The 17,523-nt window shown below is 36.5% G+C and overlaps 1 protein-coding gene across 2 annotated transcripts in view; it reads right to left on the minus strand.

The window, feature by feature from the left end:
- Positions 1-529: 529 nt before the first annotated feature.
- Positions 530-17,523, minus strand: part of MTFR1 (mitochondrial fission regulator 1) — a 65,592-nt gene continuing 48,598 nt past the window's right edge. For both annotated transcript variants that reach the window (XM_045896479.3, XM_064588273.1), the window contains exons 5-8: positions 5,584-5,816; positions 3,742-3,997; positions 2,836-3,004; positions 530-1,999 (exon numbers count right to left, since the gene is read on the minus strand). In XM_045896479.3, coding sequence (XP_045752435.1) covers positions 1,931-1,999; positions 2,836-3,004; positions 3,742-3,997; positions 5,584-5,816 — 727 coding nt within the window. In that variant the 3' untranslated portion in view covers positions 530-1,930. The remainder of the gene's footprint in view (positions 2,000-2,835; positions 3,005-3,741; positions 3,998-5,583; positions 5,817-17,523) is intronic.

Below are 17,523 nucleotides of genomic sequence, written 5' to 3' on the forward strand. Positions count from 1 at the left end.
AGAAAACAGGATTCTTGTACAGAAGGGCCCAGGACTGTTCTGCTCCATCCCAAGCCTGTGCAAGCAATATATAGGATGACACCTAGCAGAAATCCGTCTACTGGAAACTACAGTGACCTAATATAAAATCATGTAAGTAGTAATTAGAATACATTCAAACTTGTTATTTAATCCTCAAACAATTGGTTGAGCTGAGCATTATTCCCATTTTGAAAACAGTATGACTTGTATAACTCCCAAGTCCGGTGCTCTCTGACCTCTAGTCAGTACGTATATATAGTAAGTCTCTGGACTAGTCCAATCGTAGGAGACAAAACATACTAGTTAACTTTCTGAGCCTCAGCTATAAAATGTAAAGTTTAACTATTTTTATCATCTTTCACTTCAGGCATTGTGTTGAGTGGGAGAAACAGACGTGAATAAGTGGCAACAGACTTCCACCTTAAGAATGCAAAAAGCAAATTCTAAAAAATCTGCATGTACGATATAAGAGAATCTTACCCATTAAAAAAATAATACTTAGGCCTGGTCCAAGGAAAACATTTTAAGTTTATTTCAAAACAGTAACTTCCTTCAATTGGAGCAGTGGCCAAAATTCAATACTGATACAAATATAAAATCTTAGGAGGTCAAAATATGTAATTCAGGCAAATTTTCTGAATTTTTTTTAAAGGCAGAATTTGTGAAACAATGTAATCAACATATGTAAAATAACAGTTCAAATTTAAGCTGAAAAACATTTGCTAATATTGAGAACATTGCACATATTTTCAATAACTTAAAAGTAAATGTCTACTCTTCCTATCGCCACTTCTTTTTACTAGATTTAAATAAATCCAAATATTTTCTCACGGTAGGAGATTCTGGCATTAACTATAGCTGAGTTTAACAGAAATAGAGAGAACCATAAAGATTTATCAAGCACTCAAAAATGATCACTTACAGCAATTCCTCAGAAGCCCTCAAAGAGAAAGGCTGTTCTCCACTTTCTAATAGCACCTAAAGTTTGCTGCATAATGTAATTCAGAAGAACAGCACTCTGACCAATGATAAACTTACAGAAATTCTTTCGCCTATTCAAGGTTTCATTATAAAGCTACTATATTTGACCAATATTAAAAATCTTAAAACTCCATTATACTGCCCTTTCCATTATTATTAACTTAGCAACAAGTCATCTTTATGATGCCATTTACTCAACTGGAAAAAAGATGGTACATTCTTTGTTTTCACCTGTTAAGATTTAATTCAATAATTTGATTTCTCATTATATGAAAACTACATTTTCTTTCTCAGCACTGGACAGCACTAAAGTGAAAGCAGCTTTCATAATCTTTCACTTCCCTTTAAACGAAAGCATTATGGAATTTTCAGCAGTGAACATTATCTGGTTCCTACTTGAACCCCATCTCCAAAGAAATGAGAGAATCTAAGGTCCTATTCAAGGCAAAAAGGTCCCAATCCTAAATATTTCACTCCAACAACCTGTGTTCCATCATTGAGTAGTAAATGATCAATGACAACTAATGATGTAACAGTATCCTCACTGACATCATTATTAAATTTTACATACTATTTTATATGCAAATATATACATATAAAATATTTGCACAGATAAATTAGTGTTAATTAAAAACTCATCTACAAATGTCCTTTCTTCTGAAATCTATATAATTGTTTAAGACTAGAAACCTAAAACATCCTGACTATACATTAAAAACACGTTATGTCTGAACTTCAGAACTAATCTCATTTAAAAAAAAAAAACCCACAAACTTAGAGTGCTTTTGTTATTGCTGAATCTAATTAGACTTAAAGGAGACCACTGAATACTAAATTCAGGTATTTACTAAATAGTGTTGCTTTCTACTTGTCAAACAGCCCTAACAAACCAACAACTGGAACAAGGATAGTTTTTCTCTGCTGTCTATTAGGAAGTTGAAACATTTTCAATTAAAGCCTTCATTTTTCCTGTAGACTTCAACATGTGTGGCCCAAACTAGAAAAGAAACAAAAAGTATAAATAAAGATATTGGTTCAGGTAACAGTAATGATACATTCCCCTCCTAATCATGGATCAAAGGTCTGGGTAGGTTCTGCATGAAAAACCAAGCAGCTAGATAATATTAAAACCTTCATGAACTGAACATGACACATTAACAGAATGAAAGGTAAAGAGGTAACCAAATTACTTCTTAGAAAACTATAATCATCTTAGCAAGACCATAAGCTTTAGTCCAATTTTACTTCTCTGAGTAAAAGAATGAAGTACAAGGTTTCCTTTTTTCAATGTCTAAGGAGTTTCAAAGATGCTAGAATTTCTAAGATATCTGCCTCTCTGGAATGGATAAGCACATATTCCACATGACAGTAAAGGGAATGTATAAATTAATATCTGAGTTTCCCTGAAATCTGCTCAATCTCTCTGACATGAAACCCATCCTGTAAGGCCCAGGTCAAATCTCACCCTCTTCAGACAACTTTCACAGGACACCCTAAGGGAAAATGATCTTTACTTTGAATTCTCTATCACAACATACATACTGTCCTAAGATACAAATTTTATTATAATGAATTTCGCTTCATTTTGCTTACATATAAATAAAGCACAGCATGGAAAAATTTAACACTGGAGATGCTAAGTAGTGAAACCAGGAGTTGGCTTTTGGTTCCTTTTTTATGCTCTTCTATAAATAATCTATTTGTGGGGATGGGCTAAATCCCGTAGCACATCCTTCTCAATCTTGCCGAGGGCACAGCTAAATGTCACAAAATACAGGTGCTCAGCAATGGAGTAAATGTCGTACAAGGGAAGAAGTGTGACCTAATACTCACCAACACTGTTTCTGAGGTGGCCTCTGATGCAGGTTTTGGAATTCCTTTTTCAACCTCACCTTGACTATCGCTTCGATATCGATAAGCAAATTTCTTTTTCAGAGCCTCTGCTATGAGGGCAGCAGGATCAGTAGCATCCACTGGCTTGGGCTTTATATCCTGTTCTGACCTTAAGGAAGTGAACAGAAACCAAGGGGACATTTCAATATGCTGGCATCCCGCAGAGAAGTACGTTGTGTGCCTTGATGGCACGTCTCTAGCATGTTACTGACAAACACCGAGAGAAGTGAGATAGAAACCCTAGATTTAAGGCTCAATAAAGGAACACAAAGATACTCAATTCAACTCCCGAGCACGGATTATGCTCTCCTTCAGGGCAATTACAGTTCCATTCTCCCAAAGCCTAGTGATGACCATAGTAGGTATACAACACAGCTTTAAACGACTGGACAATAACAAAGACTTTACATAAAAGAACTTTAAATGCAATGGGGGAAGGGCGCCTGGGTGGCTCAGTTGGTTAAGCGACTGCCTTCGGCTCACGTCATGATCCTGGAGTCCCGGGATCGAGTCCCACATCGGGCTCCCTGCTCAGCAGGGAGTCTGCTTCTCCCTCTGACCCTCTCCCCTCTCATGCTGTTTCTCACTCTCTCTCTCTAATAAATAAATAAATAAAATCTTAAAAAAAAAAAAAAAAAGCAATGGGGGAAAAACTAAAAAGTAACCTGGAGATGTTTGCTAATTTCTTAGTTATATTCGGAGACACCGGGCCTTTTTTTTAAACTAAAAACTAGAACTATTCATGGTAATCAGGTTATAAAAGAAAGTTCTCAAGAAGTCTAGTACTTCTGTTTTACAAGATGTAACAAATAAAGGAAGTGTGAGAGAAGGTAAACGTATCCTCACCTTTTTACTGACCGAAGTTTTACACTGTTCATATCTTTAAGGATCTCTAGCATATTTGGCATATCGGGTTTCTTTGGACTGCTCTTAACGGGAGTCTTCCCAGACCAGGTTTTTTTCTCTCTTCGCTCTTTTATCAGGTCAACAGCTGATGATACACTTTGGTGGAGCCCTGATGGGGGAAGGGGTGGGGGAGGCGGGGGCGGTGGTGGGACAGAGGATGGTGGTGTAGTAACAGATGTGGTAGGATCTAAGTCACCTACAGAAATAAGGAAAAATCAATTTAATCTTGATGGTAACAGGCAAATAAAATACTTTTAACAGCAAAATTGTGTTAAGGACTTTTGTATACCTGAAATCAATATGCTTAAAAAAAATCTAATCTAATCCCAAACTCTCCAGATGGAAAAGTTCCATTTAACAGGGGTGTTTTTGTGATCTCAAGTGTTCCAGTCTGACCGCTGCATACTCTGTAACTACTTTTAGATAAAATATAAAAGTGCACTGTATAAACATCTTCAATATACAGTTTGACAATTCAGAACTATATTTGAAAAAAACTGATAAATTTGTGGTTCATTTTAAGAATATTTACATATAAGACTTACTGAGCATTAAAAGTTTTAAGACTTATTATTCAACAAATTTCTGAAAGAAGAAAAAGTGTTACTTTTCAAACAGTAAGGTAAGAGTTAAAGTGGTTACAAAATAAGGATGTAAAAATTCATCTTTATGCATAACTAGAGGACAGAGTTGTTCACTGGTTGAATTGTATTGATTAGGGGGAGCTCAATGCAAAATTTACTCCTCAAGGGATTTCGAGTGTAAATAGAACATCTAAAATAACATAAATCTCCAAACTGCCTATTTACAGCAGTTTTCATAGTCTGCCAGAAGAGGGAGGTAAAGCAAAAGAGAAATGCAATTTAAAAGTTAAAAGCAGGACTTCTGGTTTTAAAAAAGTTACATGCAAATTTCATGTAAGTAACCGGTTACTTCTCAAGCACTCAGTGCCCCAGAGTGCATTCGCCCTCTGTCCATCTTGGCAGTACACAGGCTGGATGAGGTTTCCATGTTGGATTACATTAAACTCCAGGAGCACAAGTGGCTCAGAGGCAGTAATTGTCCTTATACTTTAACTTTTAGAGATGGCTAATTCTGAGTCTAGCCAGGACTCAGGAACACCACTAGGAAAAACAACTACTACTTGCCAACAGGTTAATGGGCTAGGATTTCAAGGCTATGGTTTCTTCAAAGTAATAATACACACAAATAAAAGCCAACAGTATTAGACCAGGAGTCACAGGACCTGAATTCAGTTTCTACTCCGGTCAAGAGGAAGACAAATGACTATTAAGTAGCTACTATGTGCTAAAGGCATTGTATATAATTTCCACATTTACTACAACAACCCCACCAAATAGGTACTCTTAGCCCATTTTAGAGCAGGAGAGGGAGGGAGAAAGGCCAAGGACTTGCCTTAGGACATGCAGGTAAGTAAAGAGCACTCAACCCTGTCAAGGCTGTTTTGAAATTACTCCACGGCTGAGAAAATTGGTGCCATTATCACAAAGTTTCCCAGTGCATTCACACGAGCAGCAATTCAACTGTACGAATTTCAGTATTTTTCTAAACTTATCCTCTCTCATAGCATCATTGCATCAAAATTGTTCAAAACCAACAAAAACCACTTAAACTTGACCGGGTCCAGGACTGAACCGTGGAGATGACTGACCTTTGGTTTTCCAACAACCCCATGGCTGTTACTTGCTAATACATTTTAAAATTAGTGGCCTTCTCCTAATTTCCAGTTCACTGGTTAAAACAAATGTAGGATTTACAGACCTGCAATGAGATTTTGCTGTTCTTGCAGGGTCACAATTTTGGCAATCTGAGCTCTGAGAGCAGCAAGTTCATTTTCAAGGGCACAGATCTTCTGCAGGGCTTCCTCATTTGCTAGTGCTCTCTTCTGTTGAGGATTTTCTGGAGACAGGTTTGGTAAGGAAAACTGCCTGCTTGGTGGCTTCTCCAAGAAAGGAAGGTCATCCTGAAGGGATTGCCTTGATCTGACCTCTGTCCTGCAAGAAAGAAAGGACAGCTATATCACAGGGTTTGTAAGAAAATACAAAAATCATCATTATCAATTAATCAGAACATGGTATCTGAGAGATACTTTTCAGACTGACCTTACATAAATCCCCTCCTGTAAGTTTCAAAACAACAAAGTACTCATCAACCTGATGTAGACACATACCAAGCCAGGTTTCTTATTGCCATCATTCTTCTTAATCTCTATATAATATGCACAAACCCACACTGTCAGGAGGCATCACAGATTCCAACAATGTTTTTGCTAATTCATGTTTTGAATGGGTTTGAACTAAGGTGAAGAAACTGTAATGCTCTTAAAAATGGTAAACTAGTATTACCAGTTACATTTGACAACAAAAATCAAATGAGTAATACAATAGCCTTTTGCTGGGATCTTGGCTTCTGCATTTCAAAGTCAGTGTTTTCCACATTTGATAGAATACAACAAATTTCAAGATGTAGTGTAACAGTATGTCCCAAATACAGCACAAGAAACTGAAAAGGAGGGACAAGAATCAACTGAAACCATGCAGTAACTACATACACAGTCTCATTTTCACTTGGGTTTAAAGAAGTTTTTTAATATGCACTGCTCCACTGTTCCAAATATGTCTTTTGAGGCTGAGAATAAAATTCAGATTTCTTTTCAACCATCAATTTATAAATATGCTTAGGTGTTTCCTCCTATTTTCTACAATTAGGTTTTCTGGGCCTTTAAGGCCTTTGTTCTTCCAGCTTTATTGAGGTAAAACTGACAGTTGGATTTAAGGTGTACAGCATGATGATCTGAGTACACATTTTGAAATAATCACCACAATCAAGTTAATGAACATATCCTGGTTTCCCTCACAGTTTCATGTGGTCATGTGACTGAGTTCTGGCTAACAAAATGTAGGTAGATGTTGATAGGAGAGGACTCCATGAGTCCTTTCACCTATAGCTCCACCCCATTCCTTCCTCCTGAGTCTTTGAGTACAAGGTGATGACTGGACTTGAGAGTCCCAGCCAGCCAACGGCTAACCTGGACGTAGAAGCCAATGCTCAGGTTGGCAGAGAGCCTGTCTGAGTCCCTGTGGACGCTGTAGGGCCACTGTCAGCTTCAGACTATCTACTCTGGATGTTTTTGATTTGAGAGAAATAAACTTCCATCTGTAGAAGCCGCCATTATTTGGGGCTTCTCTTGTTACATGTACTCAAACCTAATCCTAACTATTATAAAACCACCATTAAATTCTATTTTAATTTTCCTTTAACTGGATATTGGTATTTTATTTTTGCTTGAGAACTGTTCTAATTCTTCATTCTACCTTGTGTTCTAAATGAAGGAATTCTTGGACCTTTAGCTTTTGGTATTCATGGAATTCAGATGTTTTTCATATCTAATTTTGCTTATGCTCTGTTAATTTAACATACATACATGGAAGATGCGTGTAAACTTTTTACCTGTAATATTGTTAAACAAAAGTATTTGGAGAATAAATGTCCCAGTTGTTCCCTAGCCTTAGCTTAGCTAGCAAGAAACTTTAAAAATACTAACTTTATTAATTTTATTTAATTTAGAGTATCTGTGGGATAGAGAAATAGGTTTGGCTTACAAAGCTTTAATTACCACTCCCTTTCTTACCTCCACACTGGGAAGAAACAGGTGATGAAATTTCTTTAAAAGCACGTGAAGACTAAACAATGGTAAAAACTTCTCTAAGGAACAGTACCTATATTCTGATTACATACATTAATATGTTCTTTGAAAGATTACATGTTATATAAGTTACAGATTAGATGCATGTGCTCTAATAACCTATAAAGAAAGTAATTTTAATAAGACATTGACGTTGACAAGAGAAAGCATGCATGTACTTTGCTTTAATAAAATGAACCCAAAAGAAGAATATTTTCATATCTGGGGATGGAAGTGAGAATGATGGTCTGTTTTCCTATTATGTATGCGCACAGGAATTTCTTGAAGTCTGTATTGTAACAGCAAATAAATTTTGGATACCAGAATCTTTAGTGTGACTCAACAAAAAATGTTATAATACTGCTTATTCAAGAATTAGTGGTCATTTTATTTTTTATTTAAGTAATCTCTATATCCAACAGGGGGCGCGAACTCATGACCCCAAGTTCAAGAGTTGCATGCTCTTCCAACTGAGCTGGCCAAGTGCCCCCTTGTGGTCACTTTAGTAGAGAATATTTTCCCACCTAAAATTCTACACATCTCAGGATCCAAAAGTATTAAATGATTATAGGTTTGTCTTAAAATGTTACCATTCAAGTAAGCCAAAGTTCAAATCCCATGAACATTTACGCTTCAATATCCAGAACTGGAACAAGATAATATGACAATTTGGATTAAGAGATCAACTTAACTATAAATCATGCTTGAACAGATTACTTTAAAATACCTTCTTGCCAAAATGAACTGAGAATTAATGAATATTGAACAGCAACTGCAATTTTAAAAAAAGAAGTTATTGCATCTCCCCGTAACTCCTACAGATCAATTTTTCCACTTTGATTTTCTACTGAAAATTATGGACAAAGCACTCACTATTAATCTTGAAAACCAGTGTGCCGGGATAAGAGGAAAAAAGTCTAGTCCTTAAAAAAAAGTAATTTAAGTAACAGTGTCAGATTATCTGTATTTTGTATCTATCCTATTTTTACAAATTTGATGATACAGATTCTACATTTCCTTATGTGAAATACTGTTAATGGTTATGAGTCCAAACAAAGTAATTATAGGAAATGTGGAACTTTCAATGTGGATTTTTAGAAGCTGAAAAAGGAAAATAATCCTGAAATGATTATGTCTTCTCAAAGCCATAGAAAGATTTGGCATTTATAGGAACAAGAACCAAAACAACAACAACAAAACCCAAAAAGTTGCTCTGCAATATTCTTGTGTATGTAAAATATTTAGATGTTATGAAATTCTCAGGTATGTCCCTTCCTTTAAAAATGCACACATCCTTTTCCCACAGACATGTTCTATAAGACATCTGACAAATCATTCTCAGAACCAATGTGTTCTGCCATCCTTCAGAGGGCTAATAAAAGCTAGAATGCAGAGGCAGAATTAATCCAAATGAAGAAAAGTGATCTTTTCTAAAATTTATATATATAATTCTGAGAACTTTTAAAGAAACAAATATAAAACAAAAACAACAAAAAGAAGGATCAAGTATGGATGTCCCAAAAGCAGAAGACAAATCATGATCATCTCTTAAAAAACATTTTCTGCATCCCAACTTCTGCAGGCGAGATTTCTATCTTTTTTGTTTGAGTTTGGCTCCAAAATGCCTTACGACAGGCTCCTGTTCAGAGTGGCATTGCACAAGAATTTTCTAGCTCTTATTTCTTCAATGATACTATCAAGGGCAGCCACTTTTGAAGTACAACTTAGATAAATATGAAGGGCTTTTTAAGCTCCACTAACCATTTCAAAGAAAATTCTAAATTAATATAATGCACCTCTGAAGTCTTTTCTTTCTCCTTATCACACAGTTAATGAAAACTTGAAATTTGAGATCATTTAAATTAGCCCATTGCCCTATGAAAGACGGTATTCCCGGTATGATTTTTACTAACTCTCCCTCATCTTTTTAGTTTAGAGAATGGCCCAGAAAGGTATAAAAATACACTCTCTTGTCAATAGGATCCAGGGAGCTTGGAAAAAAATTCAGTTCCCTGAAAACATGAAGTTGGGTAGAAAACTAAGTCTTTTCAAAGTGAGCAAGTAGTTGAATAAAGACAACTGGACTGGGAAATTTTTTTGACAGGCAGGTAATCCATTAAAGGATTTATAGTGGGGAGTAGGCAGGACTTTTGTAAGGCTACAGACCCACGTGACAACTGCATTGTTTCAGACTCTGTTCCTGTTTTGGCATTTTAAAAGCTGGACCTTCCTAAAAGTGATTATTTAATGAGAATAACATTAAATCCATGTATTTAATGTAGTACTTAACGGCAGTATTTTATTGATGTACATTATCAATGTCTAGTGTCAAATAATTAAGATTAAAATATGAATGAGTAACAACTGCTTTTTGCTGCACTATGAGTAGGAAACAGTCTTGCTCTAATCCACTGAGTTTCCTGGTCTACCCTCACACCTGTGGAGCTGTGTCAAACTAGCCTGCTTGCATGCTGAGTCATCTCCTTTGGAATCTTGTCAATGTCCTCCTCTATGAGGTCGGTGTTCCTCCCCAACACTCCTTAAACAGAGCATTCCATTCTATACTTATATTCAAATTCGAAAAATTAAACTGGGTATCTTTAGTCAAAGTCCTCAGTCTCACTTTGCTATCCTTATATTGCAGATTTTCATAAATATGTTCATCTTAGTCAATAGATTACAAACATTCTGGTAAGCAAAGGGGCTACCTTTAATAGTTTCAAGTCTTATGAACCTATAAATTTGCATTTTATACATACTCATTTTGATAGGTATGTGGCACTCAGAATTAAGATACAATTAGAGTAAAATAAAATGAACTGGAACTGACCTTGAACTTGAAATAGTCCAATATTCCTTCTACTCCAAAGCTATCAAATACTTGATGACAATGTCTATGTTGTCTACTAAGAAGCCACAGATTATAGTCTTTTATAGTCTTTTAATTTCATAATTAATTAGTTAATTTCATAATGCAAATGCTATGCTGTGTATATATCTAAAGATACACATTTCTCCTTAGACTACTACTATGAAAGAGAACAGAGGGATTCTTAAACAAGATTATCAGTTATATTGATTCTGTCAAAGAATCTCAATGCTCTTATAATTCTTTCCAATTCTGAGGTCATTCTGTTAATTCAAAGAGAAATTAAAATGTATATAGAAGAGAAAAAAAAGAGGCCTTACTCCGTGCATGCTGAATTCTCTCTGTGCTAAGTTCTCTCATGTTATCTTCTAAAATTCTCGTTTTTTTTAAGATTTCATTTATTTATTAGAGAGAGAGCACAAGCAGGGGGACGGGGAGAGGGAGAAGCAGGCTCCCCGCTCAGCGGGGAGCCCAGTGCGATGCAGGGCTCGATCCCAGGACCCTGGAATCATGACCTGAGCCAAAGGCAGACACTTAACCAACTGAGCCACCCAGGCGCCCCTCAAGATAGGTATTAATTCTTCTAATATAAGGGGAAAAAACTGAAGTTCAGTGCATTTGAAAAAATAATAATTTGTACAATAACTATGAAGGACTCTTATATATGCTATTTTCCCAGAGACAAAATACTGTGACATTGTAATGGTTATAAAAATGTCATCAACAGGGGCGCCTGGGTGGCTCAGTTGGTTAAGCGACTGCCTTCGGCTCAGGTCATGATCCTGGAGTCCCGGGATCGAGTCCCACATCGGGCTCCCTGCTCAGCAGGGAGCCTGCTTCTCCCTCTGACCCTCCCCCCACTCATGTGCTCTCTCTCTCTCTCATTCTCTCTGTCTCAGATAAATAAAATATTTAAAAAAAAAAAAATGTCATCAACATAAATTTGAAGGGAGAAAGAAGAAACAAATACCACAAATAGCTTTGACTTTCAAACAAATACAAATATGAGAGGCACAGAAACACTCAAACTGAAATATACAAGTTCTTAAATCTACTCTCATTCATACTGTCTTTAAGATTTAAAAGTTACAAGGGATGCCTGGCTGGCTCAGTCGGTGGAGAATGGGACTCCTGATCCTGGGGTTGTAAGTTCAAGCCCCACACTGGGTGTAGAGATTACTTAAAAATAAAATCTTAAAAAAAAAAAAAAAAAAAAAGATTTAAGTTATACTTTTAAAATATTTTTTATTATATAATCTCCATCTACAACTTGTCAAAAATCAATGCAAAGAGCAATATAGCACTATACTGCAAAAGAAAAAGTCTGCCCAATTTTTCTCATCATGTGGGCCATATCACTAACCCTGTAACCATGGCCATGGGCACTTCACTGCCTTATCAACTTCCTCCCTCTAGAGCACCACTCAAATCTAACTGGGTCTCCTCGGTTTCCTTCTTTCTTTCTTCAAGTTCAGATTAACTTTACCTAGAGTACTTCCAGGCACCTTTTCAAAGACCCTTTAGCCAATTATTTTCAACATCACAGACCAAATCCATTATTCAGATCCATTATGCCAATTCAGTTACTATCATCACAATCCCCATTAACAGCTATCCCATGTCATTCTCCACAAACATGACATTTGTGTTAAAAGTCCTTTAGAGACTTCTCTTTCCAGGAAGATGGAGCAGACTAGTTTTCCCTATTCTTCCTCTAACTAAAACTAAAACCCTGGACATTACACATAAAACAAATGTAAGATGACTGAAAGCTGGGGAGAAGACAGAATGGCTGGGACTTTGGGATCCAAACAAACGACACAGGAGTGAGTTTCCCAAGTTTTTCTTTTGCTTCATATATCCCAGACTGGTTGCTGGAGTAATGGGTAACCCAGAAATGTCAAGGGAGCAACAAAAGCCTGCTCTCCCAGCCAAAGGACCAAGAAAAGGGTAGGCTCCCAAGAGAGAGAACTTATGTAAAAATAACTGCTCTAGGAGTGCCTGGGTAGCTCAGTCAGTTAAGCATCTGCCTTCAGCTCAGGTCATGATCCCATGTTCCTGGGATCGAGCCCTGCGTCGGGCTCCCTGCTCAGCGGGAAGACTGCTTCTCCCTCTCCCTCCCGCTCGTGCTCAGTCTCTCTCTCAAATAAATTAATAAAATCTTTAAAAATAATAATAATAATAAAATAACTGCTCCACTCCAAACACCACAGAAAGCCCTGTGGTCCCACCTTTACCATGCAACAAAGGCTAACTCCCATCCTTATTAGGCTGTAAAGAGGTGCCTCATACTCTGCAGGATGCTGTCAGAGAAAGCAGGGAGAAGGAACTTAAGAAGGGCACCCCATCCCTCATGGTATAGTGGAGACAATGTGGGGAGCCAGCAATAATGAGGCACTCACATCTACCTGCTGGGATAATGTCACAAGAGGCCTTGTGAAGAGCTGGAGCTCCCACCAATACCCTCAGGGGTGAATGGAGGTTTAATGGGAAACCTGGATTTCTACTCCCACCTGGCAGAAATAAGGTAGCACTTACTCTTTCCCTGCCAGAGTGCTATCAGTGAAAAACAGCTAAAAGAAAAGTTTAGATCCAGAGGCTCCTATACCAAAAATATCTAGATTTCAATCAAAAATCACTCCTTATACCAAGAACCCTAAAGAACATAAACTGAATGAAAAAGACAATAGATGCCAACTCTGAGAAGTTAGAGATGTTAAAATTATCTGACATAAAGAAGCTATAATGGGAGCCTGGTGGCTCAGTTAGTTAAGCGACTGCCTCTGGCTCAGGTCATGATCCTGGAGTCCCAGGACCAGTCCCGCATTGGGCTCCCTGCTCAGTGGGGAGTCTGCTTCTCTCTCTGACCCTCCCCCTTCTCATTCTCTCTCTCTCAAATAAATAAATAAAATCTTAAAAAAAGAAGCTATGATTAAAAAGGTTTCAATGAGCTATTACCAGCATTCTTGAAATAGTTTCAGCAAAGAAAGAGAAAATATAAAGGAGAACGAAATGAAAATTTTAGAAAATGTAAAATAACTGAAAACACAGTGGACAGGATCAAAAACAGAATGGTGAAGACAGAGATAGAACAACAAAAATTATCCAATTTGAAAAGCAAAGAGCAAACAGACTAGGAAAAAAATGAACAGTCTCAGTAACCTGTATGACTATAAAAGATCTAATATTTGGGTTATCAGGGTCCTAGAAGGAGGGGAGAAAGAGGGCCAGGCTGAAAAAGTACTTAAAGAAATAATGGGCAGACAACTTACTTAAAGAAAATATTTACAGAAATAATGACAAAAGACATAAACTTGAAAATTCAAGAAACCAAATGAACCTGAAACAGGCTAAACACAAAGAAATAAATGCCAAGAAACATCTTACTCAAACTTCTAAAAACCAAGACAAGAAATTTTTAAAGCAGCTAGAAAGAAAGGGCACCCTACCTATAGAGGAAAAAAACTCTTCGAATGACAGACGATTTCTCATCTGAAACCACGGAGGCCTGAAGAAACTGGCACATTTTTCAAGTGCTAAAAGACAATAACTATGAACTCATAACCTCATATCCAGCAAATATATTCCTCAAAATTGGGGAAATCAAGAAATCTCAAATGAAAGAAAAAAAAAAACTAAAAAATTTTAGAGCAAGCACACCTAACCTAAAAGAATGGCTGAAGGAGTTCTCTAAACAGAAAGCAAGCAGTAAAAGGAGAAACTGCATCAGGCAGAAAGAAAAACACAGCAAAAATGTGAGTAAGTAGACTTATTTTCTCCTCTTTCTAAATTTTGTTTTCTAAGTTATGTTTGATGGTTGAAGGAAATATACTGTCTGATGTGATTCTAAATGTCTGCATAGAAAATTTTTAAGAAAATTATAAACAGAGGAGGGTATAGGGACATAAAGGAGAAGATTAATTGGTAAAATGACAATACCAGTAGAATGTTATAAGTTTAGGTATATACAATGTAATACTTAGATCAATCACCAAAAGAACTTTACAAGGAGAGACACTCAAAAACATAGATAAATCACAAAGGGATTCCAAAAAAAATGTTTAAGTACCCCCACAGAAAAGTAGAAAAAAATAGGAGAAAAAGAGTAGACTTAAACTGTAACGTAACTAAAATTACATAAATGTAAATGGTTTATATATACACCAATTAAAAGACAGATTGGCAGAGTGGATTAAAAAATTATGACCCAACAGTATGCTGTCTACAAGAAACTCACTTCAAATGTAATGACATAGGCAGGGTGAAAGTATACAAATAGAAAAAGAAAATGATCTGGAACAGAGAGGGACATTAAATAATAGTGAAATTATAAGACATAGCATTTCTAATGTGTATGCACCAAACAGACTTCAAAATATAAAAAGCAAAAACTGTGAAAAACAGAAAGGAGAAATACACAAACCCACAAATATAGTTGGATCTCAACACCCCCTTTGCAACAACTGTTAGACAATCAGGAAGGATAGAGAAAAATTCAACAACGGAATCTATTTGACATTTATAGGGTATTCCAGGCACGATACACATTTTTTTCAAGTAACCACAGAATATAAACAAAAATGGCCCATATCTGGGACCATTAAAATAAAAAATTCAACAAATTTAAAAAAAATGGAAATATATAGCATATGTTCTCTGGCCACAACAGAATCAAACTAGAACTAAATAATGGAATAACAGCAAAATTTCCAAACATTTGGAAACTGAACAAACTTCGAAATAATCCATAGGTCAAAGAAGATGTCTCAAGGGGTGCCTGGGTGGCTCAGTCATTAAGCGTCTGCCTTCGGCTCAGGTCACGATCCCAGGGTCCTGGGATCGAGCCCCGTATCGGGCTCCCTGCTTTGCAGGGAAGCCTGCTTCTTCCTCTCCCACTCCCCCTGCTTGTGCTCTCTCTCTCACTGTTTCTCTCTCTGTCAAATAAATACATAAAATCTTTAAAAAAAAAAAAAAAAAAAAGATGTCTCAAGGGAAATTAAAAAAAAAAGAGTACCATGAGCTGGATTTCTTTAAAAATACAATATATTGAAAGTTGGGTGCAGCTAAAGCAATGTTGAGGGGGAATTTATAGCACTAAAATGGTTTTACAGTAGTCTCCCCTTATCCATGTAAAAATACGTTCCAAGACTCCCATGGAAGCCTGAAACTTTGGAGAATACTGAATGCTATATATACTATGTTCCTGCCTATACATATATACTTATGATAAAGTTTAATAAAGTAGACACAGTAAGAGATTAACAATAACTAATAATAAAATAGAACAATTATAACAATCTACTGTAATAAAAGTTACATGAATGTGATCTCTCTCAAAATGTCTTATTGTACTGTACTCACCATTCTTGTGATGACAGATGACAAAATGTCTACATAATGAGATGAAGTGAGGTGAATGCAGAATTATTGTAGAATTAAGCTACTACTGACCTTCTGACAATATGTCAGAGGAGGATCATCTGCTTCTTGACCGCAGTTGACTGTGGGTAACAAATTGTGGAAAGTGAAACTGCAGACAAGGGGGGACTACTGTATTAGAAAAAAGGAAAAAGTCTCAAAATTTAAGCTCCCACTTTAAAAACCTAGAAAAGAGCAAAATAAACTCAAACAACCAGAAGAAAATAGGAGGAGAAATCAATAAAATTGAAAACAAAAACAGAAAAATCAACAAAAAGAGAACTGATTCTTTGAAAAGATTAATAGAATTGACAAGTCAAAAAAAGAGAAGGTACAAATTACTAATATCAGGAATGAAACCGGGGATACAAATACAGACCTTGTAAACATCAACTAGATAAGGTAATGCTACAGATAATTACTACACATACATTTGACCACTTAAATGAAATGGACCAATTCCCTGAGAAGCACAAACTACTACATTTCATCCAAAATGAAACTGATAGAACAGTCCTATAACTTTATTACGAAAAATGAATTCATAATATTAAAACACACCAAAAACAAATCTCCAGGCCCAGATGATTTCACTGGAGAAAACTACAAAATATTTAAAGAACAATTAACACCAATTCTATACATCTCTTCAGAATATAGAGAAGCACTGTCCAATTCATTTTATGAAGCTAGTATTACCTTGACACCAAAACCAGACAAAGGATCACAGACTTAAATGTAAAACAAAACTATAAAATTAAAAAAAAAAAAAAAAAAAAAGGCCATGTCCCAACACTAAGAAATCAGATAGGATATACCAATGTTCTCCTCCACACAGTCTCCTCCAGTGAAACAGATAATGAAAGAAATCATACAAAATGGACCAGTTCAAGCCATAAGGCAAGTCCATGAGGATTTCTTCCATTTTAAGACAGGGATACCTAGACAGGTTACCAGAACAAAAGAAGAATCGGGAAAATATCAAAAGCTTCAGACATATGCCATCAAACTCACCAGAGGGGGCACGATGGAAGGAGCACAAGGACAGAAAGAAAAATTCTGGATTACTGCCAATTCCTAGGGACAGTCATGAGGAGAGAATGGCTATTTCAGGATTCTTCAAGGATTAAATGGTTGGACATTGAAAAGTTGATTGCTGGGGTGCCTGGGTGGCTCAGTCAGTTAAGTGTTTGCCTTCAGCTCAGGTCATGATCCCAGGGTCCTGGAATCAAGTCCCATATCGGGCTCCCTGCTCAGCAGGGAGCCTGCTTCTCCCTCTGCCCCTCACCCCACTTGTGCTCTAATAAATAAAATCTTTAAAAAAAAAAAAAAGTTGATTAGCACAACTTGGGGCCAACTGACAAGTTCTGATGAACCACAACGTATCATTAAATTTCCAAAAGGCCATGAATTTAAGTAACCCCTTAAATTGAAATTAAGCAATGTGAGGTTCTCTATGAGAGTGGAATCTTTGTCCCTTCACCTGGTCATTATAATGTGCCTGTTTTCTTGTATCACCCTAGGCTCCATGCTCTGCTTTTTTTATATCAATGAATATATAAAAACACGAACTGAAGACAGCAGAGTAGCTAAATGCCTTTAAAGTTCTCTGGTTGTCTATTTTTCTCTCATGACAATGTCCTTTTTTACTCTGATTGTTCACAAAAGTGTGACAGCGCCTGTCTTAAAAGTTCATGGCATTCCTTTGTAGAAATGAAGTAGTTTATCT

This window comes from Mirounga angustirostris, unplaced genomic scaffold, assembly GCF_029215605.1.
Source record: "Mirounga angustirostris isolate CCGP_5_RB_7025 unplaced genomic scaffold, mMirAng1.0.hap1 SCAF_4, whole genome shotgun sequence".
Taxonomy (NCBI): Eukaryota; Metazoa; Chordata; class Mammalia; order Carnivora; family Phocidae; genus Mirounga; species Mirounga angustirostris.